General features: G+C 44.0%; 1 protein-coding gene across 1 annotated transcript; it reads right to left on the bottom strand.

Annotated features, from left to right (window-relative positions):
- On the bottom strand, nt 1-26687 carry kif26bb (kinesin family member 26Bb). The gene is made up of 15 exons (XM_080882985.1): nt 25204-26687; nt 24668-25012; nt 22390-22839; nt 20028-20149; nt 19747-19918; nt 14389-14598; nt 13951-14044; nt 11213-11484; nt 10341-10518; nt 10090-10228; nt 9599-9758; nt 6391-9481; nt 5336-5505; nt 3650-3800; nt 1-1895 (listed from the first exon to the last, which is right to left on the bottom strand). Exons 1-15 carry the CDS (start codon nt 25264-25266, stop codon nt 1696-1698), a joined length of 5817 nt encoding a protein of 1938 aa, XP_080739111.1. The 5' UTR covers nt 25267-26687; the 3' UTR covers nt 1-1695.
- Nucleotides 26688-27247: the final 560 nt, after the last annotated feature.

Raw genomic sequence — 27247 nt, forward strand, 5'->3', positions numbered from 1 at the left:
GACAAGATCCCAGATGTGATGGCAGCAGGAGCAGCACAGCACTTTTAATTTTTGCAAATCAAAGGATGCACAGTCTCTGCACACATGAAACATAATGGAGTGCTGTGCTCATTTATTCACAGTGACAACAACATGCTGATTAATACGATTCACAACAACAAACATCCAGCGTGTGTGCGTGTGTGCGATTCCCGTATATTTAAACGCATCGACCCAGGTAGACATCCCAGCACTGCTCACCGATCACTTTGGGTCGTGGCTCGGAGCCACAGGGCTCTTCAGACACCGTGACGTTATTACTTTAAAGTAATTACTCCTCCATTACACTGTCAGTAGAATCTGCATTCTTTTATTCTACTTCCAATCACTTACTAATGTGTTTTACAGTCAGTGTATTGATCACCGACCTCTCTGTTGGTGTAACTTACACAAACACTACCGTTGTTCCCTTATGGCTCATTCAACAGTTCACTGAGATCCCTGCTAAACATTTACTTATTTACATTAGTTACAAATAAGGAAATGCACTACTTTTGTAGTTTTAGCACCAAAATCTATTTACACAATGGCATCATTGGTGGCATAATATTCCCTTTTTGTGAAAGCTGCACCGCCTTCTGCTCTACGATGGCTGATCACGTTGCTACTCAAAGACATCGTGTTGGCTGAGTACATGATTTGTTTGACCAATCAAATCAAGAAGAACAGCAAAGCACATGAAACTTGAAGAACATAATCGTCACGTTCAGTTGCATTTCCCTCGCTTTGCTCTGTTTGTTGTAGAAGGACAGTTTGAGGTATTGTAAATGTTTGCATCCAGTGGAACAGCTGTGGCTCAGGAGGTAGAGAGGCCAGTCCACTAATCGGACGATCATTGGAGCCTTGACTCCAGTCAGCATGTCAAAGCGTGCGATAGACAAAGACAATTGGAATAAAGCTTTGTGTGAAAATGGCTTTAAGAAAAGCACAATTTGGATCGTCCACTTATCACAGTTTCTCATTAATTGCTTAGCAGAGTACAAAAGTGCTTCATTTGGAGCTGTAGTTGCCTCCTGAGCCGTTTTGCACAGATGTGTAGATGGTATTCACATAAATGATATTGCTGAGCCTAAAGACTTCCCAGAGAACCAGGATCTAATCCCTCATTTCTACGGTCGCAGAGCCTTTCGAGAACCAGAGCACATTTTGACAGGTTTGAGTGCCAGTTGTTGTGTAGTGTTATTATCAGACGTGGAGTCATTTCTTTGAGAACCATGGCAGACACAGACTTTGGACTGCTTCTGTTTCATTACACATGATAGGCTCTCCCGTTGTCCAACATTGGAGTTTTGTGGTACCGAGCTCGTTAGCTCGTTAGCACCAAAATATTTTAGCATTAGATGCTGCTTGAACGTGATGGCTTTAAATATACTGCCAAATGCTAAAAAAGTGCATAAACACACATCTTTATAGGTTATTTAACTGCAACTACTGTCTGGAAAACATGAAGTAAAGGTTAGTTGGATTTTTTTGAAAGTCTAAAATGCCGCAGAGGAATTCCCACCAGGGGACCGGAGGCAGTGTGCTACTTCAAAACATAACAAGTGTATACATGAGGTGATCTCACCTCTGTGTCTTGAGTGCCGAGATAACTTCATGGATAATCAACAAGTTCTACATAATAGTCTAAAAGAAACATATATGTCAGCCAGTAGGTCAGTATCTCTCTGTGAATCTATGATCTGCCGTTTTTCGCCGTCTCTTCTTACGCCGTCTCCCGGCGACACCATCAAAGCAGGTGACCATCATGACGTTGGCCTTGCAGAGGCTGACCTTGCGCTCCAGCCGCGCCGTCACCAACTCAAGTGCTTCCAGATGCTCCAGGGAGTCCACCTCGAACGTCTGCCATAGGTCGACTGGGGAAGGACAATAAGGGTCAGTGTGCCGCGTATACTTCTGTGTGTTACTGTATGAGCAAAAAGGAGGATGAATGAAATCGTGGAGGTCAAAGTTCACATGGTAGATTTTTCTCAGACCCACAAAAGTCATCATTGCATTACAAAACATTCTCATACTGTAAGAACTGCTTTGCCAGCAGGGCAGTTTGTTGGTGTGACAGCCTCTTATTCCTTAACAGCATCACGTGCTCTGTGATTAAAGCATAATATAAAATGTCACATGCTGGTGAGGGTATTACTAATGGTGCTAATGAGAAGTGTGGATGCTGCTCCTGTAAAAGGAGGCTACAGCCTGCTGCATATAACAAGCTGATTACTTGCTTATTCACTGAAGTGCGAGCTCAGATGATTAGTCATTGAACCAGTTAATCAGCTGATTGCTCATGTTTTAATCATTTCAGTCACCTTTCAAGCAAAATCACCCAGTTACAGAATTATGTCTTCATATTTATTTTATGGCTAAACTATACAGAAATGTTACAACAGGTCCTACAAAACGATACGATATGAGATGAGATGAGATGAGATGCTCTCCATCTGTGTGCAAGCCTAGTACGAGCCAGAACAGTAAAGTACATTTGTATTGTAGCCTGTGTTTTATAGCCTATAATGGCTGAGAGACCAGTGTATAAGCTGTGTACCAGTATGTCAGTATGTTGGCACCAGATTTGCCAGATACACATTGCATAGCTACGCTAGAGTTAGCTCGCTAACCAGCCCGGGTGTTTATTATGGTGTGAACACAGACTGTACATAAAAGATGAACATAGCTTCTGAGTCTAAAAAATGAAGCCATTGAGGAAGTGCCTTAAACCTGTATTACCTATCACGGCCAGCAGAGGCGTCCCTGTGGGTACATACATGTTATAATGAAGTCTTCTCTGTTCTCTTGCTCTAACACCATTAAATGTATTCTCCTGTTAATTATATGGACTCAGCTGCTACCAACAAGTCTTGATGACTTTAACACTATGGTCCTTCTCAGAGTCAGAAAGTAAAGTCCAGTGACTCAGGGTAAGCCCGGAGGCTAGCCTGAGTGTGCAGCGCTCCTCGATTTCACGGTCAGGTCGGCCACGCATAGCTTCTGGTTTCAAAAGTTAAGATGAAGGTAGTGAAAGGTTAAGGTTCACAACAGGACTTCATTGATACTGAGCGACTGCTGATGGATATGTCCGTGTTTTTATATCGCCTGTGTGAAGTTTTGCTACCTAACACCGTGGCTAGCTGGTTAAGCTCAGGACGCTTGCTCATTATCAGTGTCACTGGCAAAGTACTATGCAAAGATATATATACAGTCCTTAAACTGAAACGGGCTGTTTTACACCTGGAAAAAACCCAAAACAGAAATCAAAGTTCCAAACATGAACTCAGTGATGACGATGGCTCCACCGTAGTTGTTGATCACGCCAAAAATTGCCTGTTTCAGTTTGTTTTTAATGAACTTAATGCCCATTTCCTCCTCTTGCTTGTTGCCATTTTTCAACTGTTCTTAAGCTTTTGGGACTGTATATATTTGCTGGTGACCAGTGGACTCGTTTCTGTTAGATATTGTTGCTCATTGTTGTCGCTGGAACTGAGAGAGACATTAATGGAAGGCAGGGAGAAGTGTGGAAGCCAAAGGCTGTTCGAGGAAGCTAAATCTAGATGACGACTACTCTTTTCAGATATTAGCAATAACAGTTACAGTTAGTTTTTAAAGAAACTCCACTGACACTCGTGGTTCCACGTGGCGGGCTCCAGCATGAGGCGGCGTTTGGCCAGCTCCAGCTCTCTCCTCAGGTTGTTGTATTTGGCTCGGACTTCGGAGATCCTCTGCTGACGGTGCTCCAGGAGCTTCAGCTTGGCGCTGAAGCATGTGGGCCCCTGAAAGCAGAAACACAACCCTTTTCACTTTTTTTATTTATTCAAAGATTTTTAAAACACAGCTGAAATTAAGTAAATTTAATTTACTCTCACCATTTAAACAATGAGCCCTGGAATACTGTATGTGAGTACTTTGTAGGTTTTAATGAAAAACAGCATCCACCTCTCAGCTGCTCTTCATATAAACATCATGTTAGGGCAGAGATGGGGGGAGCATGGCAGTCGTTTGGGGGTGGGGGGAGGGGGGGGTCAATAAATCCATATTTACAGTTTTTAAAATCTGGTGTTTTACCTCCATTCTGCTCTGCTTGTTCTACGTCTTTGTTCGCCGCTGCAGCACTGACCCAGTTTACCCCATGTGGTCATTAAAATTGTATCAAAGTTGCCTGAGAGTGGTGGAGACAGGGAGGCGTCTCACGGGGCCAGACCTCTCGTCGTGGGACATTACGTCACCACATGGACCCTGTTTTGCTATCAAGCGCATTTTAAATGCCAGACGGTCTTTTATGCGAGGTTTACACAGTCAGCTTATCAAGCATGCTCTTCTTCTGCAGCATCGTGCAAAAATACTCCCACGAGTGGGAGATGTTTGGTCTCCTAAGACATTTCTGTCTATGATTTACTCACGACGGACTCCTTTTGTATTTCTCTCCCATTTAATATGTTTACTGGATTCATATTCTTCGGACTACGTTGCAGAAGGAAAAAATGTGCCACATTTATCATCAATCATATAAGAAAACAAAGTTTTATGAGACACACATTACATTTAAAATGGGTGGAAATGAATATATGTTAAAGGTATGAAGACCTTGTAGCTGCTCAGTACAAACACAGGGTTAAATTGTGATTTGCTCAATAACTCGACTTCCAGTTTTTGGAATATAATTTTCATGAGTTAATCTATGACCTCGAGACACTGGAGGCACCTCATTATTACTGTCAGTAGTGCGTCGTTGTTGTTTTTAAGCACTTTTTGCTGTTTAAAAATACTGTAAAGTATTTGTGTTTCTTATGTTGTAAATTTGCTCGGGACTCTTATTCCTTGTTTATTCTAAGCTTTGTGGGAACCTGCACGCTGTCTGTCACTTTGCTGCTGTAACGCGTGAATTTCCCCAGTGAGGGACAATAAAGGATATTTCTATTTTATTTATCTTATTCTACTCTTATTCGCTGTGGTCTGTTAAGTTGACACCATAGCTGAGGTTTCTCGCCTCACAATATCTGCGGCGTCTCCTCAAATCTCTGCAACAGAGACGGCAGATCATTTCAATTTATTCCATTTAATATATCAAAAAATGATATTGTGGCAGCATTAACGCCGGTCCTTTTATTCCATAACAAAAAATGGTTACTTACCATTTCGAATACAAAAAGAGAACTAACTGAGTTCTACGTCACAAACAAAACAACAACCACAATCCTGTTTTTGTGGCTGTTCTCGCTCGTTGCTCGCAGAGGTTATAAAGGTCATACTGTTTATTATGTAATGCCCTTTAACCTCCAACAAAAAAAAATCAAAATAAACCCAGCACCTGTTTGCCAGCACCTGCTCTTTCCTGCATCCTCTGTACATTGTCGATCTCATAGACCTTGATCTCGTAGGCCTCTGGGATTCCTTGATCCATCCAGCGAGACCGCAGACCGCTAGCCGAGCGTCTCAGGGTCAGAGGTGAATCATGGGAAAGGTGGCGCTGCTGAGTACCTGGAGCCAAGAGCGCCAACACATGTAAGGCAGAAGCACATGTTAGTGGACTTTTCTTGGTTCTTAATGTGAGTGTTGAGCATTAAATAGAAAAGTCACAGTGAGTCACACATTTACAGACGAGGCAGCTACAGCAGGAAACGATTCATGAGCTGCCGTATGTGGTTCCTGCTGGAACAACAGTTTGCCTCGGGCCAAAGTGCAGCCGCAGAGCTGCCAGAAGTCAAGACCGGAGACACAATTACTGCAACTCTCAGTTTGAGTCAGTCTGCCAGTGCAGGAAAAGATAGTGAGTGCTTTATGTTTTCAAACTGTAGCTTTTAGTTACAGAAGAGGACACATGAGGACAAACTGAGCGCACGCACAAAAAGCAGTTAACAGTGTATTATTTCAGGGGACTATTTAAGAGTCATATACTTATTCAAGTCGTGTCTCCTCTGCTGTTCCATCATCATCACAACAGTGAGTGTGTTTGCAACATAACTCTGTTAGCGTGCATAATCACGCACACACCCCTCTGTGTAACACAACCACACAAACGTTTTCTGTTTCCATCAGTGAGAATCCTTCCTGGGTTCATGTATTAATGATGTGACTTCCTACACAATCTGGCTTTTAATGCCAGCGAGGAAACTGGGTCTGGCTGCGTCCAGCACACATGTCGTCTTTCATTAATGTCACATTAATATGTTATGCAGTCAGATTATGAGCCAGCCATGTCACCATGAAGCTGGCGTTGGCGAACAGCGGCGCTAACGTTTGCATAAGAACGTCTGCTTTGAGCTTCTGTTGGTTTGTTTTTGTTTGCTTTATAAATCAAACTTGAAAACTTTCCAAAAGTGAAAGTCATTTAATTCATTACATAAAAATCGTAGGCGCTCTCACCTGTACCACCTCGTCTCCGAGACGGCCGGCCGCTGCGAGCCGCGCTGAGGAGGGAGCCGCTCCTGTCGCTGACTGAGTCTCTGGCTGAGGTGCTGCTGCCTGTGGCCTCGCTGTCCCTCACCATGCTGTCATAGCCACTGCTCACCAAACTGTTTCTGTTAGAAAAATGCAGGGATGTCTTCCCCATAGCTGGTGGTAAATCGCCGCTCAACACGCTGGTGGTGTCACTTGCGTGCCCACTCAGGTGATCGGGCATGCGGGGAGATGTCAGTTGACTGTACGGGGAGGGCAGTGAGGTCGTTTGGTCCGATCCTCCTGTAGTGGGACTGGGGGCCCTCTCCTTGAGAAAGTCTGAGAGGCGACCGTTAACAAATCCCTGAATGGCAGATTTTGTGGATGAGGATGTGGAGCTCTGGCTTGGAGTCCGGCTGATAGAGCGATGAGACCGTGGAGGGGAAGAGGGGAAAAAGGAGGATGTGCGTTCGTGGCTGACTGTTTTACTGTCTGGAGACAGACTGGCACTATGATTGATGGAGTCCTGCAGGGTTTTGTGGGAGACGCCGGGGTTCTTGATGCTAGGAGCTGACGATCGACGGACTTTGGGGCTAGACGTCTTGAGCTTTCCCACAGCAGAAAGCTTGGAGTGGATATGCCTAGAAGACTGAGTCGCAGGGTTTTCAGACGGGAAAAAATGATGTTCAGACCGAGGATTTTTCCTCGGGCTCCTGCTGGCCCTCGGAAAGGTACAATCTCCCTCAAAATTGCCTTTATAGCCAGACTTACAAGCTCCTTCAGTACTTCCCCTGGAGCTTCCCCTGGAGCTCACAGAAGCGTTGCTGCCGCCTCTTTCTAGGGCTGGAAAGTCTCTTGGGATCCGCCCGAGAGAGCTCGTCCGTCTAGCCAGCTGCTGTAGTTTGGCACTGAAAAGCCTGCCACTCTCCTCCATCGGTGACCTGAGCCTCCTGCTTGTATTATCACGTTTTACTGCTGAAGTGGATTTATCAATCACAGATCCAATACCCTTCCTGAAAGTAGCACCAGGATCCTGTTTGAAGTCTGTTCCATATCTTTGAGGAGAGGAAATATAGAGGTTGTGGTTAGTAGGGGAGTGCTGCCTCGCCTTCCTCCTCTCGAGAGTTACCCTTGGGCTGCAGGGAGTGGATGATGTCAGCCCCCTTGAGTCTACGAGGTGGGCATCCTGGTGTTTGGCACTTTGCCATGCTCGAGGTAAGCTACCTGTTGAATAGGAGCAAAGGATGGTTTCTTGGCAACCAGGTGACTCACCAGTCCTCTTGGGTGTATCTCTGCATGTGATCTCAGTCCCCTCTGAAAGCTCTGCAGTGTTCGAGGAGTAAACATGCCCACGGTCTCTGGGGTGGGCCTTGTCTGTGTTTGTCTGCTCACACGTTTTGTTGTCTGGAGGTTTATTACAAAAACTCAAATGTTCTAAGACGACTGGCTCATAAGACATTTGGCTACAAGACTTGTCAGTCTTTTTGACATGTTTCTGAGAAGCCACAGGTGCACACTTCTCCTGAAGGACCTCCCTGTGTTCTGAACATCGAGCTGTATTTCTAATGGACTCTGATTCTGACCTGACTCCTGCTAAAGTTTCACAGTGACTTTCGTTGTCTTTGGCACAATCCAAGTCACAATCCAAGTCTGTATTAATCAACATGGGGTTAATAAATGAAGGCAACACCCTTTTCTCCCTTCTGACTTGATGCTGGGACTTTTCAGTGCCAGCAGGATGAGCAGCAGAGCTTTCGGGAGCACCAGAGGAGCCTGGAGCTGCAGATTCCTCGCTGACGTTGCTGATTATCTGGATTGGCTGAGAACTAGCCGAGTCTTCAGCGTGTGCCTGTGAATGAGCTCCGTCTCTGATGCAAATAATATTTCCACCTGTCCTTGCTCTGTCGTACGCTCCACTGATGGTCACCTCTTCTACCATAGAGAAAACCAGCTCATCTTGACCTTTTAAGTCCAGCGGCTGCTGAACGGTCACTGTGATCGTGGCTTTCATTTCCTTAACATCCTGTTTGGGGTGACTGTTTAGGACGTCTCCGAGTACAACACTTTTAGCCAGGGAGTGTGAAGAGGAGCACGTAGAAGAAGGAGATATGGGGGAGCTTTTGCCAACTGGTGAGGTCCTTTTGTCTGTTTTGAACCAATCAGCAGTTTCAGCTCTGTCCTGTTTGTGTGAAGGTTCAAGTGCAAGAGAACTGGCCCCTGCCGTGACCTTTGCATCCACATTAAAGCGCTTGGAAGAAACCCCATTACCTGACTTAAGAGTCCTGGTGTTAGAAGGCTCAGAGCGGCAGGTCGCGTTCAGACCCAGAGTTTGATTGAGCAGTTCCTCGCTGGAACTGGTGGCACTACACTCCTCACAGTCGTACAAACCCGAATCTTCTCTCTGAAAACTGTCTCCAGCACCGTCTGTTTGCTTTTCTCCAGCAGAGGTCTGACTGCAGCTCAGCCCCTTATTCAGCAGTGTCTGTGGAGCTTCAGTGTCTGCGCGTTTTACAGATTCCTCCGGGTGCTGTGACTTAACAGTGACATTATTTAAACAGGCACCTTTTAAGGAAGATCTGAGCACATCCATGGTCATTTCACTTCCATCGATGCACCCCAGACGTTCTTGAAGTTGAGCAAACGTGTCACATTTGAGACAGTCCCTCTCTGGTTGCTTCCTTTCTCCTTTCAAAACCTCGGTTTGCCCCAGAAGAGCTGACTCTGTCGTCTTTTCTACTTGCAGCTGAGGAATTCTCAGAAGCTCCTGGAGGAGAGCAGCAAACTCTGGGTCGTCCAAGTCCGCCTTGTTAGGGTGCAAAGACGGTATGATTGGTACAAACTCGGGCTGCGCCTGCCTCGGGGCTGATCTGGGGTGGACTGAGCCGTCTGAGTCTATCTGGATGACTGTGTCGCAAGACTGTTCACTACTGGAGCGTTCATCCAGTTCATCACGCAGGCGAAAAGGACGGATGTCGACGTCTACCTCATCGGTAGAGTGGAACGCCCGCAGGGAGAACGACTGCAGCCCTTTTTTTTCTCTAGTCAGACTCCTCGCACAAGGAGAACATGAGGTAGACTGCTGTCGGATGAAGGTGGATGATGCTATTAGATAAGTCTTATAAATCCAAAGCAACATTCAACAATTTTGGGGTGCTAGATAAAGAGTGACATGATTAGACTCTGTCATTTATACTACCTTCGTCCTCTTCTGTGTCCTGCGAAAACGAGAAGCAAGCTGGATGGTAGAGAAGTTCTCTTGAAGGTGTGTCAAAGAATCCATGATTTGAGCAATTACTGTAGTGTGGCAATTTGTGTGGCCCAGGGACTCTCGAAGGAGCAACGTCAACTTCCCAATCCTGCAGAAACAGTGCAACGTCATGTGAGTGTCTGTGGTCGCAGGTTTAACTGCACCAAAGTCAGAGTAAACTTTATTGTCATCTCTGCAAATCCAGTGCAGCATACGAGCCGACGAGGCTCCGGTTACATCAGCGCACAAAAAAAAAAGCTAATAAATCGACATAAAAAGAGAAGAAAATAAATAAATATCAGAGCTCCAATAAGAATTTGCAGTTTGGGGTGGTTTACAGTGGCCTGTGTTGCAGCTTGTAAACCCGGAGTATAAATAGGTTAAAGAAAACAAAGTTTTTAATGAACAAACAATTTTCCTCCTTTGTTTTAGATTCTTACTTGTTTGCGGTGCTTTTCTGTCCACTTAGAAGAGACAGGACGATTGGGCCCAGCTCAGAATGGGGGGGTTTATTTTTGTTGACACCCCTCATACCACTACACACGTCTATCATGGTCAACTTGGTGGCGCCGCGGGAACCTACGGAAACGATACAGTTGGACTTTAGAGGAGGTAATGCAAAAAGATTTAACAGATGCAAATCATAAAATATCGAAATTCTAGAATCAGTTTCTGAATATTTCACTGCAACCTTTTCCAATGGTGCTGCTCTCTGTACGTGGAGGCTGCACGTGAAGGGTGAAGAACATGATGGAGCTGTCACACAGGTACGTAATAAAGTCACTGTGCCGACGTGCTGCGACGGCTGCATCCAGGAGGGAAGCAGCCCGCTCGGCAGTGGGGGCCTTCACCCGGTTGTGCTTGTGTAGCTGAAGGAGAGAAGAAGCAGATGCACATTTGCTGTAAAATCAGCCCTTTCATCTGTTACATTTATCCCACTGTTGCTGATCACTGTTCATTTTGAAACAGGTTCAATATTGTTAGAATGAATCTTGTGTCATTCGTCTCAGCAGCAAAACATTCGGGCTTCAGTCATTCTTCAAGTGTTGACTGAAAGAACAGAGAGGATGTGGCGCCCACACACAGACACGGTGTAATCAGATATAATGTGCTGTGCAGCATAATAGGTTTCCCTCCCAGCACCATTATCTTTTCCAACACAGTGCGGACCATTATTGTCTAAATAAAGATGAATAAAAGTTTCTCACATCCAGAGGGCACACACTCACGCCAGCTCGCAAGCACCACAGACAACTAATCTAACTAATCTAGTTGGCATGAACATGTAACGTGAGAATTCTGTCTCTTTTGAAACAATTAGAATAACTTTAAAAGGGGTTTTTGCTGCTGCTGTCTCCTATCTGCAGTAAACAGTATCACCTTTGCTCCCTGTTGTCTACTTTGGGTTTGTGTTTATGAAGATTTATTAGACTTTTATGCCAACAACAGTAACTCCACTACTACAGATGTGGGTCACTGGGCCACAGCGTGCCGATGCAGAGGTAAGGGAGGCACAGGAGTTTAACAATCCCTTCTCTTAATGGTAAAAACCTTCAGTTCTACCTGGACTCCGTAGACTGGGTCCTCCTGGAGTTTAATGTGGGCTTTCGGGCTGTCGTGGATGCTGCCTAATGATGGAACAACTTCCCCCAGCAGATCCCTCAGCGTGTCCTCCTCTCCGCAGCACAGTTCGATAGCAGACACTGACACACTGAGATCGGTCCACGTCCTCTCTCTGCGGCGCTCGATGGCGCTGTACAGCCAGGAGATGGCACAAGGAATCAAGCCGAGCTTCCCAATGTTCTCACCACTGCCCACCATGCTGGACCAGGACCCTGAGGTGGAAGGGGAACACATAGATGCACAGATTTTCTATATATAAAAATGAAGTTTTTGCAAGACTCGATTCGGTCTTATGAAAAATGAAGTGCACCCCAAGATTCGATGGCTTGCAGCTATTATAGACCATAATCATTAATTTAAACCAATTGATTTCTGTATGAGTGTATCAGCCTTCAATGTTGTGTAACAATTTTTGTCTTTACAACATTGCTTAAGTTCATTGAACTTTGCAGGCATTTGTTTATAAGTTCTACTGTGGGTCACCTTGACTGTTGGGGGTCATTGCCTGCTGCATGACACAGCTTTAGCTGGCTGAGCCTCACATTTGTCTCTAGGTTAGTTTGGAGTTTATGGTGATTATTTGACTACTCGGTTCCCAGGTGACTGCATAAGCCCAAATCCTCATACCTCCACCACCGTGCCTGACACTTGGTATCAGGTGTTTATACTGATCTGTTGTGTTTGTTTGGGTTTTGGCTCAAATGTTGCTGTGTGTTACAGCCAAGCACCAACATTTTGCTGTTGTCTGTTCAAAGGACACTGATCCTGAAAGCTAAGCCACGCTGCCATCCAAACAAGCTATATGTTTTCAGTCTTTCTAGCAGTGCCTTAATGAACTTTAACTTTAACATGCTAACTGAGGCTAACTGAAATGTAGCTCTTATGCACCGTCTAAGCATGGGTTACACACATTTGGGTGACCTTCTGTTAACCACACCTGAATGCTCCAAACCAGCAAACTGTCAAAATGTGCTCACACCTGCAGATCATCAATGAATCAGCTGCAACTGACTAACAGCACCTTCTTGCTAATTAGGGATCCCTCTGTGATTCTTTGGTGTGCACTTATTAAGAGTGTACTTAGTTGGACTGTGGGCCGCCTTGAGTCCTTTGAAAACCCTACTACATATGACATACATGAAGGTATGCATCCACACAATATATACTACATTCACAAATACACAGTCTGAGTGGCACAATCAGTTTTTATATTATTTATGTCTGAAAAATATACTAACCATATCAATGCAACGTGTTGCTGTCAGAAACAGTTTTTCTGGGCTGTTTAATAAATAAAATCACAGCTTCTGCTGTTCACGTGCGTAACAGGAGATACAAGTCGTTTATTCCACTTAGCAAGGGAACTATTTTTTTAATTTTCCAAAAAAAAGCATCATCAGCCAGAGTTAGTTTTTGGGTAGCTCAGCTAAAAATGATTGTACGTCTGGCTTCTGCACGTGTGCTACCAAACACAATGGGGCCATAGTCGTAGCTGAGGCCATGGGCTCAAAATAGTACACACCAAATAATGAACATCGAACTGTAACATCTTAACACTGAAATAAAGGCAGGGGAGGAGGCGTGCTGAAAACAGCACATCACAGAGCACACGTTCACTTTCAATGCACTGCAGGCAGAAATGACTGAATAATAAAAGATTTCATATCAGTCATAAAAAATATCTGCAAGATTTTATATATGGATATATAGATAATCAGATTTATAGCAAAGTCTTGAAATGGGGCTAATTGCAGGAAAGCATTGGCACGAACAAAACACATCATATATAATCTCACAAGAATAGACAAATAAATGTTTTTATGGACCGATGCCATATTGTGTCTCTTTCTAGTGCACTTTTGCCCCACATTACTCTTGAGTTATGGGCTTGTTTCACCCTATCTCGTCTTATCCAAACTCTAATTGAATGAGGATAAGAGAATTGGTTTACTCCAATTAAAGGCCGAGCGGCCGTTATTCAGAGAGAATAGTATTCTGTGGAGGAGATTGATGCCCCCCTGGCCGTGGGCCACATGTAGTCTGTACTGGCCAACTAATTCAATCAGATTTACGGAGAGTGGCGTCATGTGAAAAAGCAGGTCCAAGGAGACCCTGTCCTTACCCTGTGTGTGTGTGTGTGTGTGTGTGTGTGTGTGTGTGTGTGTGTGTGTGTGTGTGTGTGTGTGTGTGTGTGTGTGTGTGCTACAAATCTATTAAACCCCTTTACCGCTAAGTGCAGGGCTCCATCTCTCTAATAGCAACATATCACAGTCCACTTTGTTTGCAGGCCCTTCTGCTCAGCGCTTCAGCAAAATGAAGTGAAATATTTGCCTAAAACGTCAAACAATGGGAAGCTTTTACAAACACATGCATGCTGTATAACTGATGATCAGGCTTTTATTTATAAAGTAACAGGTGAAGGATGAATAACTTAAAGGGAAATGTTTGTTTGTTGGTTTTTTTAAAGAGCAAAAAAGAGAAAACTGACTGGGAGAGGAGACAAAAGACACGAGGAGGCTGGAGATTTGTATCGAGAGGACAGAGGGAGTTTGAAGTGATAAAGAAAGGCTGAAAGATTGCAATGGGATAGAGGAGGAGGTGGGGCGGGGATGATAAAAGCATCCCATTCCCATCTTGAGATTTTAACCCATGGCCTCTCACAAGGACCGATTACTCACCCACATCAGCACAACCCAAGCCCAGGACACAGGCATCACTGCCGCTGAGCACACAGCGGATGACATCAGCCAAGACGCCTGCACACACCTCGGCCTGGTCGAGAGAACAAAGGACAGCGAGCAGCTTGTGAAGAAGCGCACTCGGTACAGAGCAAGAGCAAAGCAGAACGGGGATGCAGACTGATTCCCTTGGGCTCAGATACTGTAAGCAGAGCTTGGATAAGGCTGAATGTAATTGATGGACTGTGTAATTGTGGTGGCTATCCAGGGCCTATCAGTTTTCAGGTCATCAGACAGAGAGAGGGAACTAACAGTGTAGGATAAAGAGGAGGGAATATGTGCTGTATACATGTAATGCTACACAATCCACTGTCTGCCAACCTGATCACCATAGAAACAACTAAAGTCATATTTAAATGCTTTGCAACAGAGCCACACCTGGCTTGACTCCTGAGGATATGCACTGTCAAAGGTGAAGGTCTTCAGCTGACTTTTGCCATCCCTGCCCAGTGTCATGGTAGCACGCTGATGGCTTTTGGTGACCGGCTCCACTATGGTTACTCTCTTCTTGGACGGGTCGATCCGGAGAACAGGTGGTTGGCCTTGGCTCTCTGACAGCGATGGGTTCACCCTCAGCACGACTTTCACCTGTTCGCCAAAGGAAATGGAAACAGAGTCGTGATGAAATTTAGACACAGTACAGAACAAAATATCTGTCCAACTGAAAAATACTGTATGAAAAAATAACAGTAAGAACAGCTGTCATGAGATTGCAAAGAGCATGAGCTTAATCTCAAATTATTATTTACCCAAAAATGCAGTTTCCATCAGCTTTAGCTGCGCTCTGTGTTTGCTGTATGAACTGTACGCCCTGCTGTTTGTGGGAAATTATCAAATATCAGAGGAAGGTTGGACATACCCACTGCAGCATCAGCACCAACCCATTCTCACTCCCAGCTCATCAGATATGGGTGCTTTGTCAGAAAAGCCTTCCCATTCAATTATAGGAGGTTACACAGACTCAAGCGTCCTCAAATCACAGAGCAGAATTTAGAGTCATTTAAATGCTTTTATTTTACTTTCATTTTTAACCTGAGTTTGGGGGGAAACAGCCATTCGTGTAATGCTGCTTTGAAGTTTCCATTAATCAGGGAATCTATAATACCCGAGTAAGACTTCTAACCAGCCATCAGTACTGCATGTGAGAGCTTGTTGTAGCATTGTGAATATGGTAGCACGCTCTTGTTAATATTTGGTAAAGCAACACTACGGATGAGCAAGGCTTCATAGATCCTCTAGCTGTTTGTAGCGTAGTCTTGTTTACAACCTGATGGACTGAGCATAACGACCAGGCTGGTCTTAGCCACAATTACAGCTAATTAACTAAAAGCCACATCACCTTGTGTTGTAGCTGATACAGTCTGCCCCATGCCTAGCACAACGATTGCTGGTCACCTGCAGCCAATTTAGTATTTCCCGTGAACCTAACCTCAACAAGCATTTCTTTGGACTGTGGGTTTAAAAAACAACAACAAAAAGAGGTCTTTCTTGCTGCAGTGCTAGCCACCATATCATCATGGCATGACGCTACAGGCAAACTGTAAAATGTCTGTATTGTTTAATATTTAATGCTTTAACCTCATTATAATGGCATTATAATGTATTTGTTGCTACTGTCCAGTCTAAGCTAAAAAGCTGAACGCTAACATGATGCTAGCATGTAAATATACAGCGCTAAATGCTAGCAGGTACCAACAAAATGAGATCTTAATCTAAACGCCAATGAGGCAAGACTGAGCAGTACTATGTCGCACATGGAGCCTTTAGGAAAGAGTCAGACTGTTTTATCTGAAAACTCTACAGTTTATTAAATGCATAAAGGGACTAGATACTCTGCTTTTACTGTACAGCGTGTATGTATGCTAGCTGATTTATGTGCAGACCACAGACAGCAAACAGCAGCGATATGGTGTCTGTTCTGTTTATGCATTCATTTTTTTTTAAACGTATGATTACCAACAGAGGTTTTTGACTCCAAAAACAGCTGCTGAAGAGTAAAGGAAAAGTCAGACTTGTGCTCTGAGCCCCTGCTGTTCAACAACAGGCGGCTGAAATACTGTCTAAATCCTCAGCTGGAAAAGAGAAAACCTGGGCAGAACAAAGTGATAAATGTCAAAGAGTATTAGGGCATCTTTGAGATCCTGAAGCAATGGAGGTGAACTTTGTTGAGCTAAACAGACAAACTGTCTTTGGACAACCAGTCGCCTGTTTTGTAAGGACATCAAATATAAATGAACTGACAACCAAGAATAAAATGGTGAATTGAAACAAAAGCATATTACCTTTAGGCTGCAACACACCACATGATTCAGTCAGTGCAGCAACTACACAACCGCCTCATACATCATACATCAGCTGCATGACAATGCATTCCTCCTGCTGTATCTCTGCATGTCGTGACATTAATTCCTTAATGCACATCTCTGGAGGAAGTCTGAGATTTAGCGGCTTTAAGCTCTTAAATCGAGTTATATCCTGATTCTGACAGGCTCCTAACAAGGCTCACAGGTCTTGGTCTGCAGGAAAACAAGGCAGCATATACCAGACAGCGCACCCTATTAGGGCTTATAAGCCAATTATAAAATTGTTTTTTCTGAATTCAGGTCTGCAAGACTGCAAGTAGATGTATGTTCTGACACCCACTCAAATGTGGTTTTCCTGAAAATGCACAGGACTGCATTACACCATGATGAGATCATCCTACATTGACTGAATTTGAAAAGCCATTTTCCATCTGCCACATGAAGGATTTTTTTCCCTTCCTCATGATTTTAATACCTTACGCAAGAAGTGGTTTCTTAACCATATTGAACACGTGTCAAACTCTTTTTATGAGGGTTAAATTATTCAGGAGAACCATTTGCAAGCTGAGAAAATCCTCCTCGACTCGCACACGCATGCATATTCTTGCACGTTTAGATGTACAAAGCTGAGTGCTCAAGCAGGTGTGGCCGGCGGTGTGGTCTATTTGAGCCCTTATCTGTAACTCTAGACTACACCCAGGAGTCCATCTATGAGACGAGGGCAGGGCCCCCAGCCATATTGATCTCCCCGAGTTTCTCTCCCTGAGGAGGTGAGGAGAAGGGAGGAGGAGAACAAGATGGAGACATTAGCACCACATTACAGTGTATCACAACGGACGGGTGATATAGGATCTCGTCCAAATTGACTGAGATCTCCTTACCTCACAACACGGATGGTCAAAACACTTCCAAGATGGTGCCTGTGGGCTCTTTGTCAATCAGTCACCAGTCCAGGTTTATTCTATATATTTATACCTCACAATACAGGACACGTAGTTGCCCAGTGGCGTATTTCATAGTGAAACCTATATATATTTTCCTTTTTAAATAATGCATGCAGGATGTCTGTGTGTATTATAAAGCAGTCAGTAGATGCTGCACATTATATCCAGTGGTGGCCGTCAGTTGATTTATAGCACTGCATTAAATCCATCATGTTAGCCTGATGTGCAGAATTCTAAGTACACATTATAGCAAAGCAGAGCACAATTTTTGTGATTGATCCTATTGCTAGTAATATGCCATGAAAACACTGTACACTGATCAGGATAACACTTGAGTGAGCGAAAAATCTTATTGACTGTAATTGTAGCTTGCTTAAAATGATGAGCCAGTATTCTGCCAGTGATCCATGTATGATGACTAACCCTTACTGTGCACTTCACATGTTACACCTCGTCGGTAGTGGGTTGGACCCCCCTTTTCCCTTCAGAACTGCCTTAATTCTTCCTTGTAGATTTAATAAAGTGCTGGAAATACTTTGGTCCATAATACCAGGATAGATAGGCTCTATTAAGTTGATAGCTGGAGACTGTTGAGGCCATCTGAGTGAGCTCATGGTCAAGAAACCAGCTTTAGATTATTTGAGTGCGCTATCCTGCTGAGGATACTGCAGGGATGGACGTGGTCAGCAACGATACGTGTGTCGCCCGTAGTGTTCAGACAATGGTCACTTGGTGCTATTTGGACAGAGAGTTGAAGAGAATATCCCCCACAGCACGGACTGAACCACTGATACAAGGCAGGACAGATCCATGCTTTCGTGTTGTTTATGCCAAATTCAGACCCTACCATGCGACTGCTGGAGCAGACACTGAGACTCATCAGACTGGACAATATTTGTCCAATCTTCTGTTAAGGAACATCACTGATTCCATGTGAACTGTAGTCTCAGTTTCCTATTCTTAGCTGACAGGAGTGGCACCCAGTCTGCTGCTTTAGCTCGTCTGCTCAAAGGTACATTGTTAGTTACTGTTCTTACTGTCTTGGAGCAACTGTGACCACGTCATTTCCTCTGGGATTAAAAATATATTCTGATGTTGTAGGTTCAGAGAGGATTTTCAACCATTGCAACCAAGATATCGAAGATATCGAAGATATCTTGGTTGCTGAGGTACTGTTACCGTTCTATCCACTCTGTGCAACTGAAATGCCACTGGTTGGATATTTTCTCTTTTTGGGACCATTTCCTGTAAACCCAGATATGTTTGTGAGGGAAACTCCCAGCAGAGTTTCTGAAATACTCAGACAAGCCCGTCTGGCGCCAACGACAATGTCCGAAATCGCCAACATTGCCTAAGTCATCTTTCTCGCCCGTTCTGATGTTCACTTTGAACTTCACCAAGTTGACCTCACCGTGTTTACATGCCTGAATGCATTAGCTGCTGGAATGTGATTGGCTGACTAGATATTTCCGTTAGTGATCGACTAAACAAATGAAGTTCCCGGAGACTTTAGACTGTTTTCCAGTCTTTCTCCCTTCGCAGTGCTGATGCAACTGTTGTTCAACGAGATTAGCTCAGTTTGACTTATTGTGACGGAACAACGCAGACACATCGAAGCATAAATGCAAACAATGACATCGACCACTACGGCGTAGGCTGCTCCACTCCATTAATAATAATAATAATGGATTGTATTTATATAGCGCTTTTCAAGGCACCCAAATCACTTTACAATGCCACTATTCATTCACTCTCACATTCACACACTGGTGGAGGCAGCTACAGTCGTAGCCACAGCTGCCCTGGGGCAGACTGACAGAAGCGAGGCTGCCATATCGCGCCATCGGCACCTCTGGCCAACACCAGTAGGTTCTTGCCCAAGGACACAACGACTAGGACAGAGGACCCGGGGATCAAACCGGTGACCTTCCGGTTACAGATGCGCTTCCCGACCCCCTGAGCCACGGTTAAGATAAGGACTATAAATTAAGCATGGCTACTGCTCTGACAACCACACCGCCAGTGCTGAAGCCTTTTGGTGGTCTATACTAGAACAACAGCGGTTGTTAGCAGAACATTACGGTTGGGGAACCTTTTATCTAAGGCTCACACATGTACACATTTAAATTCTGATTCTCTTGTGAACTTTCTTTTTAGCAACAATTAATGAGTGGCTGGTTACAGTTTTACATTTTTTAGTCAGACCTGCATAAGCAAATTATAAAATGCATTTAGGCCTGCAGCAGCGTGTCATCGAGGGAAAATAAATAAATAGGCAGGCGTGCATTTTTATCCAACCCCAGTGTAAGTAATGGTCTCCAGCCTGGTGATCACTAAAATTTCTGCTTTGTTTTTGCTTCATGACACATTTTAGTAAGTGCCTAAATTATGTTCTCTCCTCCAAGTATCATAATTGATGGGATTTCTGAGCAGTTAATGTGTTTCAGTGTAGTACAGATCAATTTGATGTGCTAGAATTTGAAGTCTACCTTGCCAACGCTGGGCGAGTCCTTGGTTCTAGTGGCAGCTTGCAGCAGGCAGGTGGGGACGGGCGGTGGGTTTTTCTGGATGATTTCCCTGAAGCAGGTGGAGAGTTGAGAGGGAGCTGGATCAGAAGCATGGCCCTTTTTCCTCAGTGTCAGGCTGAGCTTCTCAGCTGCCCTACGGGAAAGAAGTGAGGGGGTGTGTCATTGCACGGAAACTCCTGGTGCAGCCAGTACAGATCCTTTTCAAACACTTGCCGTTATTTGGTGTGCATATATTGGCTTACCTAGTCAGAAAGGACATAGCTGCAGTGTTGGCGATGGACACCACTCTGGATATGTGCGGGATCTTAGAGGTGGTCTGTACAGCCCCGACATCCCTGCAGCTCTGATAGGCATCATCTGTAGCCTGCAGGGGGAAAAAGCTCATTAAAAAATCCAAATGTGTAATTGCACTGCAGCACCCACTCCAAAAGGGGCTATTATCACGGGAATTACTCTGGGGAGGAACATGAGGTGGGCGTCTGTGTAAGTAGGGCACGCAGGCTGAGAGGAGCACGCTGGGTTAACATACACCGTTAGTCATATTACAGATGCAGCCAACTGCATTTGGAGTGTGAAGGATAGTTTGTGAAGGCTGCAGTGACTGCAAAACGTGATTCAGATGTGACACATAGTCACATCATCACTCAAGCAGCCTTACACGAATATATTCCAACACTCCAACGCTCCAGCGTGGGCGTTTAGGGTTCATTCATGAGTTCACAGTGTGTGTCTGTGTGTGTCTGTGTGTGTGAGCGGCGTGGTCGACTCTGCACGCAGCTCGATGTGAACTCGTGCTGCAGGCCTCTGAGCCAGCAGTGGCTCAGCTCGTTCTTAAGGCAAGATAACAAAGTCAACTTTTGTTAGCATCACAAACGCAAAGTGCCAATTAGTGCCAGAGGAAATCTGCGGTCATTGTCGGGAATGAGGAAGCCAGAGATAATATGGATAATGCACACTTCCCCGAACCCTCCTGCTTTCTGCTTTTTGACTCGCGTCTTCTGTCGTAATCTTTTTTTATCGCTTCACTTTCCCTTGCTCCAATTCCTCATGCGGTCTTTTATGATGTCTTGTTTTCCCCTCTCCTTCCTCGTTGCCCTTCCTTCCCTTCAACCCTTTCATTCCTTGCCTCCAATCTTGCACACTTCATTTCCTTCTCTCCTCTTCTTCCTTTCTCCCTCTGCCCTTCTTTGCGTCTCCTCACTTCTCGTCCTACGCTTTCGCTTTCACCGAAGCTGTAAAAACCTCAGTTGATCTGCTCTCAAACTGAAACACGTACGAATCATTTCTTCCACAGCCGTGCACAGTACAGGAGCGCTGTTATTGTCACATTTGATTAGACGTGCCTTCAAAATAACAGTTTTTAAAAGAATCTCTGAAGACTCCTTTGGTCCATTTAAGCACTCCTTAGTATTCTCACATAGTGATAACACGGGCTGATAAATTGAAATTCTCAGTCATTTTTCAAACAATGGCTCTGTTATTTCAGACAAAAGTACACAAAGCAGACTTTCTTCCTGGATGGTGACTGCCACTTTTGACAACTGCTGCTAGCAGATTTTTATCAGCTAGCTAACTCCGGTAGTGCTAACTCTCAGAGTTGAGTGAAAATGCAATCTAGAGCTGACTCCGTTTTTTAAAATGGTAAATCTTTTAAAAGGACCTTACGCAGATGCTTATGATGTTAAGAAGGATTCTAAAAATGTGTGCTATCAGCATGTAAGATCACACTTTATTTTATGCTAACATTATACTCAGATCCTTAAAAGCTCAAGCTGCCCCGTGTCTGCAGTTCACTAAGTATATATCAAGAGCTTATTATCAGTACCAGAAGCAGGACTAAGTTTAGATTTTACGATTAGTGAATGGAAATCAATTTTTAGCTTTGGCAGAGACAAAGCGTGACAGGGATGCTAATGTTAGGAATAGCTCCTTTAGTGAATATGCTAGCATGAAATTGTCCTTGTCCCTGAGCTGTTTGAGAGAGCTCCCGGTAAACCTCCACCCTTGAAGCAATTTTACACTGTAGACACCCTCCTAAGATATATCTATATGCAGTTTACAATAACATTGTGGTTCAGCAAAATGAAAACTGTGATGCCTACACATATTATCTGTCAACCAGGTCAAATATAGTCCTAGAATCTGTCACTAACTACATTAAATGAAGGATTTGGGGTATTTTTAGTTGTTGGCTTACAGAGAAAATGAGCCAACTGAGTAAAGAAAAGTCAGTTCTCAGTCACCTTGTACAGGTTTATAATCTTTTTTTATTGGGGACTTGGGAAGGACACGCTCAACCACCTTCTATCACACTAATGCATATTTCGCCAGCCGCAGTGTTTAATACGACCGTCGCTCTATTGATCACAAGTGCTTTTTGACCGGCCGGCTCTTGCGACAGAGGTAAATCATGACCCAATTCCATTCCATTAGCAAAAGTACTTTTGAACAACACACTCAGCCACGGGATCGAAATAGGCTCTGATTAGGCCCTATGAATCACTGGCTCGCTGACACGTGCACCCGTAAAGGCACACATTACCCATATAGCTCGTTAGGAGGGTATGTGAGATTCAATGCTAAGAAAAGGGCTCATAGTGGTACCTGACGGTAAGGGTTTGTGGTGACACCATTAGCTCTGGATGCAGATTTAGAAGCCACCAGCTGCTGCTGCTCCTCCACCCAGCGGCCCATATCAGGGTTGGGGAGCTTGGGCCCCCTTCGTCTGAGGGTCTGTGGGGTCCTTTGAGGCGTCCTGGGGCTGCGTGGGCTCTGAGGAGTGTGGCTTTGATCCAGAGCCTCCCTCGAAGCCCTGTCTCCTCGCTTTGCTTCAATTTGTCCAAACAGTGAGCCAGTGCTGAGGCTGGCTTCAAAAGAAGGCTTGGCTAATGCCTGACCCCGGCTCAGAGCCACATGGATGGCCTCTTGCTTGAGCTGGTACAGGTTTGTACCGCAGGCTCCACACTCCCCCTGGTCTCTTTCTCTGAAGTCCGTGGTGGACCGACTATGGACCCGGAGGTTTTCATGAAGAAATGCCGACAGGTCACTCAAGTCCTGCACAAGTGAGAGAACATGGCAACAGGAGTTACAGACAGGAAAAACCTTTGCTGTTTATAGTACCTTTTTATTATTGCACAACACTCGCCTGTAATTGACTGACAAAATAAGATAAGTCGAGCGCAATCTTCACATTAGGACACAGTAACAGTCTAATCTGCTCTGTTTGATATCTGGCTGTATGAATGATCACTGAGTATACGAGAACAGAGTCACGGGAAGCCACTTTCTACATGGAGGTATTGATTAACACTGTCTTTATGATCTTTAACAGCCCAGTGAAAAAACTGTGTTTACTGCATCTCACGAGTGGATGGAACATGTCATAAATCTCAATTCACTGGAAACTCTCGGAGACTAGCATGTCATCCTGGAAGAAGGGCTTTTTTTGTCTGAAACAAAACAGGAAAAGCGAGACGTCAGTGTTTGTGTCTTTTTTCAGCCAATATTAGCATTTTGCTGAATGTCATGTCATCACTGTGTTACTGTAATAGACAGCTGCTATCTGGATTGGATGTAAAAAATCCAATTTAATTTGGAAAAATCTGACAACAGGAGGTTAGAACAAGTAAAATCGTGCTACTTTAAAACAGAGATTTTGACACCTGAGGTTCAGGTCTGGCCCGGCTGTCACAGCTAACAAGAAGGAATCAAAAACCATCATCTTGTTTTTCATCCTGAGAAAGACACACACAGCAGCATCCAGCACGCACTGTTTCTCCTTCCCTCCTACACACTACAATGACCGATGTTCCCTCACAGGAGTTCAACAGGAGCTCTTAAATGTTGCAAAATTTCACTCAAAGCCTAAACGTGCTGAAACAGCTGGTGCTAAATAAACTTCCCTCATAAATAATATATAGGGATAATAATCCTGATGTATCAAAGAGGCAAAAATAAGCCAGACTGAATTTCAGGTTAGACTGATGACAGATAGAGTATAAGGTGCTGCAGAGACAGCAGCAACTCCATCTTAACAGATGACGTTATACACCCATGATGCTACTGAGAAATCACGCTTGGATCAATAAACCTGCGAGCAGCTAGATCTGGCTTATCAGATTTCTACTGACCACGTCTGTGGCCGCACGGTGCCTCCCATCTTCCTCCTGCTCTCCCTGTGGTCTCCAAAAACATGACACACCCCATCCCACTTAAGAGGACAAAAATAAATAGCCTTCCCTCAATGGAGAGAACTGTGGAGATGACACAGGGATGTCGCCATGAAATATTCATGGCCATTTAAAACCACTGGCGCAGGAATGTCACTGGTTTACTTTGGCGAATGATGGATTTTGGTGGTGATGAATGTGCAAACGTGCACGCTTCTAAAAGGAAGCACCGAAGGTCCCACATGAGCCTTAGAACACTTGTTAAGCATCACCACTATAGCCTCAAAAGGAACTACCAGTTATGCTTCTGTGTGACATAAGTGTCATAAAATGTTTTCACAGCAGGTTTATTAGAGTTTATCGGCCCTCGCTGAAGCATTCATGTCTGCTTTTAACATTTTTCATGCATATTTATTCTTTCAATTCACAATATTCATACCCAAAGAGGTTATTTGAGAGGAAAAAGCAAGTTTGTGAATACTTTTGTCACTAAATTGCATCACAAAAAATATGAATGTGCATTTCTTTTAATTAATGTAACAAATATACACCAGTACCACCTGCTGATAAGCATCCATATGCTCCTGTTTCATTTCAGTTACGTGTTGTCTGTTGAGTCCAAACACGAAATTTTATATAGACTGCTTCGAAAGCACACGGCTGCACTGTCACGACTGCCACTTGATCCCCATCACAGTATCATTGTCACTGACCTTGCAGGAGAAGTGATGGTGAACAGCCAGGCTAAGGGCTTGTTTCTTCAGAGCAACAAGGGTCGCTGAACACTTCTCGCAACGAGCAACTTTCCGATCGGACCTCCCAAAGCCGGGATTCGCCGACATGGAGCCTCCTCTACATATAGTCCTAAAGGACATGGTTGTCCGGATGCGGTCTCCTACAGATCCAGGGAGGGACTTGTAAGACGGGACATCGTCTGCTCTCTGGCACATATTCCGATATGGGTCGCCCCTGGACCCTCCGGCACCCACAGGAGAGGGGCGCTCCTTGGGCTGGCGGTCCTTCCCTGCGGTCTCAAAGTGATGCTGCACTTCTGCGCTCTGAGAAATAAATCATGATAAATAAGGATGTATGTGGGCTTTGGCAGGGGGAAATTAAATATCAATCGACTTGGACTACTGTAACCACACCCAAGTGTTTTGTTTTTTCTAGTGCAACAGTACTCTCAAGAAACTCTAAACCCCACAAATGCTAACAAATTTTGCCCAAAAAACGAACAAATCGGACTTACCCAGAGACCTCCTCTGATCGAGGCTGGAAACCCCTCTCTTCCTCTTCCAGTCAGAGATGACATGACAACTTGTAAATATTTAAAAAGATATCCGAACAAAGGCGGGGGGCATTTTCTGTTATTGTTGCCAATCCTGGACCTGGTGCAAAAATATCCACTGACGTGAACGCCTAAAAAAACAAACTACAACAAGCTGAAATGCTGGGCACAGTCTCTAAAATGTGGAGTGATGGCAGTGGCACAGTGGAGAATGAGTGAGAGCGCACGGGAGAACACTTCATGAAGTCACTTGGCTATTTATTATAAGCTCCTCAGGGAGGCAGCACGGAGCAGCTGCTCGGAGAAACCTTAAAAAAGGAGCAGGCGGCTGAGTGTTTGTATTTCTTGACGTGATTCATGTCCTACATACTGTCGCTGTCCCGCAAATGTCACTGCACCTTCTTACAACGGAACAGTCCGACAACATGCCTGAATAGACGTGTGCGGAAATATCTATCCACATTATTCTTACAATGTTTGTTTTCACCTTAGCAGCAATGGTATCAACGAGAAACTGCAAATATAGCTACAATATTTCCAAATAACTGAAATCCATGTCTCAGAAATGTATTTATTAATTTATTAATACATGATAAGTTAGTGTTTACTTAATACCTATTTTACTGTAAGTGCTTTAAGCAAAGAAAAGTCATGTATGTGTAACAAGTCCAGCTAACAGAAACGTTATTTTTCTTTTCATTTTATTCTTTCAATGGAAAAACAGCTTTTGGAATACTGGGACAAAGTTCATTAGTCAACGTTTTGTGTGATTTATTATTTATTTATTTATTATTATTAGTGAACTTTAAAATGTGTGTTTGTCCTCTTCTTCTGTCTGCTTGCTGTAGGGGTCACCAGATCATCTGCCTAAACTAAAGTCATCAGTGTTGTTACAGGTTAATCCATTTTTTAAATAAATTGAACAATATTAAGCAATAAATTGCAAAAAATAAATAAATACATAAATACATTTAAAAAAAATAAAACCTGTGCATTGAAATCTTTTTTCTAATCTTTAAGACCTCGTAGTACCCTGTCAACCCAAGAACAGTTTGCTCTCACACTTATTTGTGGTGCCTAGAGTATAAAGCAGCGCCCCTCCCTGAGCCAGGTTGTGCCGGAGGTTTCTTCCTGTTAAAAGAGGATTTTTCCTTCCCACTGTCGCCAAATACTTGCTCATAGGGGATTGTTGGAGTTTTCTCTCAGTTATTCTCAGTCTTTACCTTAAAATATAAAGTATCTGTTGTTGCGATTTGGCGCTATATAAATAAAATTGTTTTTTTGGGTTTTTTTTATTTGACAGCAGATTCAATAAACAATTTAGTTTTAAAAAATAATTTTCTGGCAATTATTTCATAGTTTACATAGCTTACTTAGGCTTTACGGGATTAAGTAGTGGTACAGGGTGGGTCATTTATATGGATACCCCGTAATAACATGGGAATGGTTGGTGATATTAAAGTCCTGTTTGTGGCACATTAGTATATGTGAGGGGGCAAACTCCTCCAGATGGGTGGTGACCATGGTGGCCATGTAGAAGTCGGCCATTGTCTTTAGTTTTTTTCAATAGGAAGAGGGTCATGTGACACATCAAACTTATTGGTAATGTCACAAGAACAACAATGGTGTGCTTGGTTTCAATGTAACTTTATTCTGTCATGAGTTATTTACAAGTTTCTCTTTGTTCACAGCCATTGACATGTCGAAGAGGTTAACATGTGAGGAGCGAAATTGTGTTGATATCTGGTGAACGCAGTAACCGGGTCATTGCAGCAGATTTCAATGCAAGACACCCTACGAGACCACCCATCTCCCATGCTACAGTTAGCAAACTGCTTGCTAAGTTTGGTGAAACTGGTTCAGTGTTGGATTTGCCAAAATGTGGACGCAAGAAAACTGTCAGTAATGAAGAAACATCAGTGGCTGTCCTAGCTTCATTCAGCAAGAGCCCACAGCGTAGCACTCACCGCATGTCACTGGAGAGTGGCATTAGTCCAACATCCCT

The sequence above is a fragment of the Rhamphochromis sp. 'chilingali' genome (assembly GCF_963969265.1).
Source record: "Rhamphochromis sp. 'chilingali' genome assembly, chromosome: 5".
NCBI lineage: Eukaryota > Metazoa > Chordata > Actinopteri > Cichliformes > Cichlidae > Rhamphochromis > Rhamphochromis sp. 'chilingali'.

Bases quoted from the DNA above. Each gene is read 5' to 3' on its own strand.
- kif26bb (XM_080882985.1), bottom strand. From the start codon at position 25,266: ATGTCATCTCTGACTGGAAGAGGAAGAGAGGGGTTTCCAGCCTCGATC. The intron at 25,013-25,203 runs GTAAGTCCGATT...TTTATTTCTCAG, and splicing joins CGATCAGAGGAGGTCTCTGG to AGCGCAGAAGTGCAGCATCA. The intron at 1,896-3,649 runs GTCAGTGGAGTT...GTCCTTCCCCAG, and splicing joins CGCCACGTGGAACCACGAGT to TCGACCTATGGCAGACGTTC.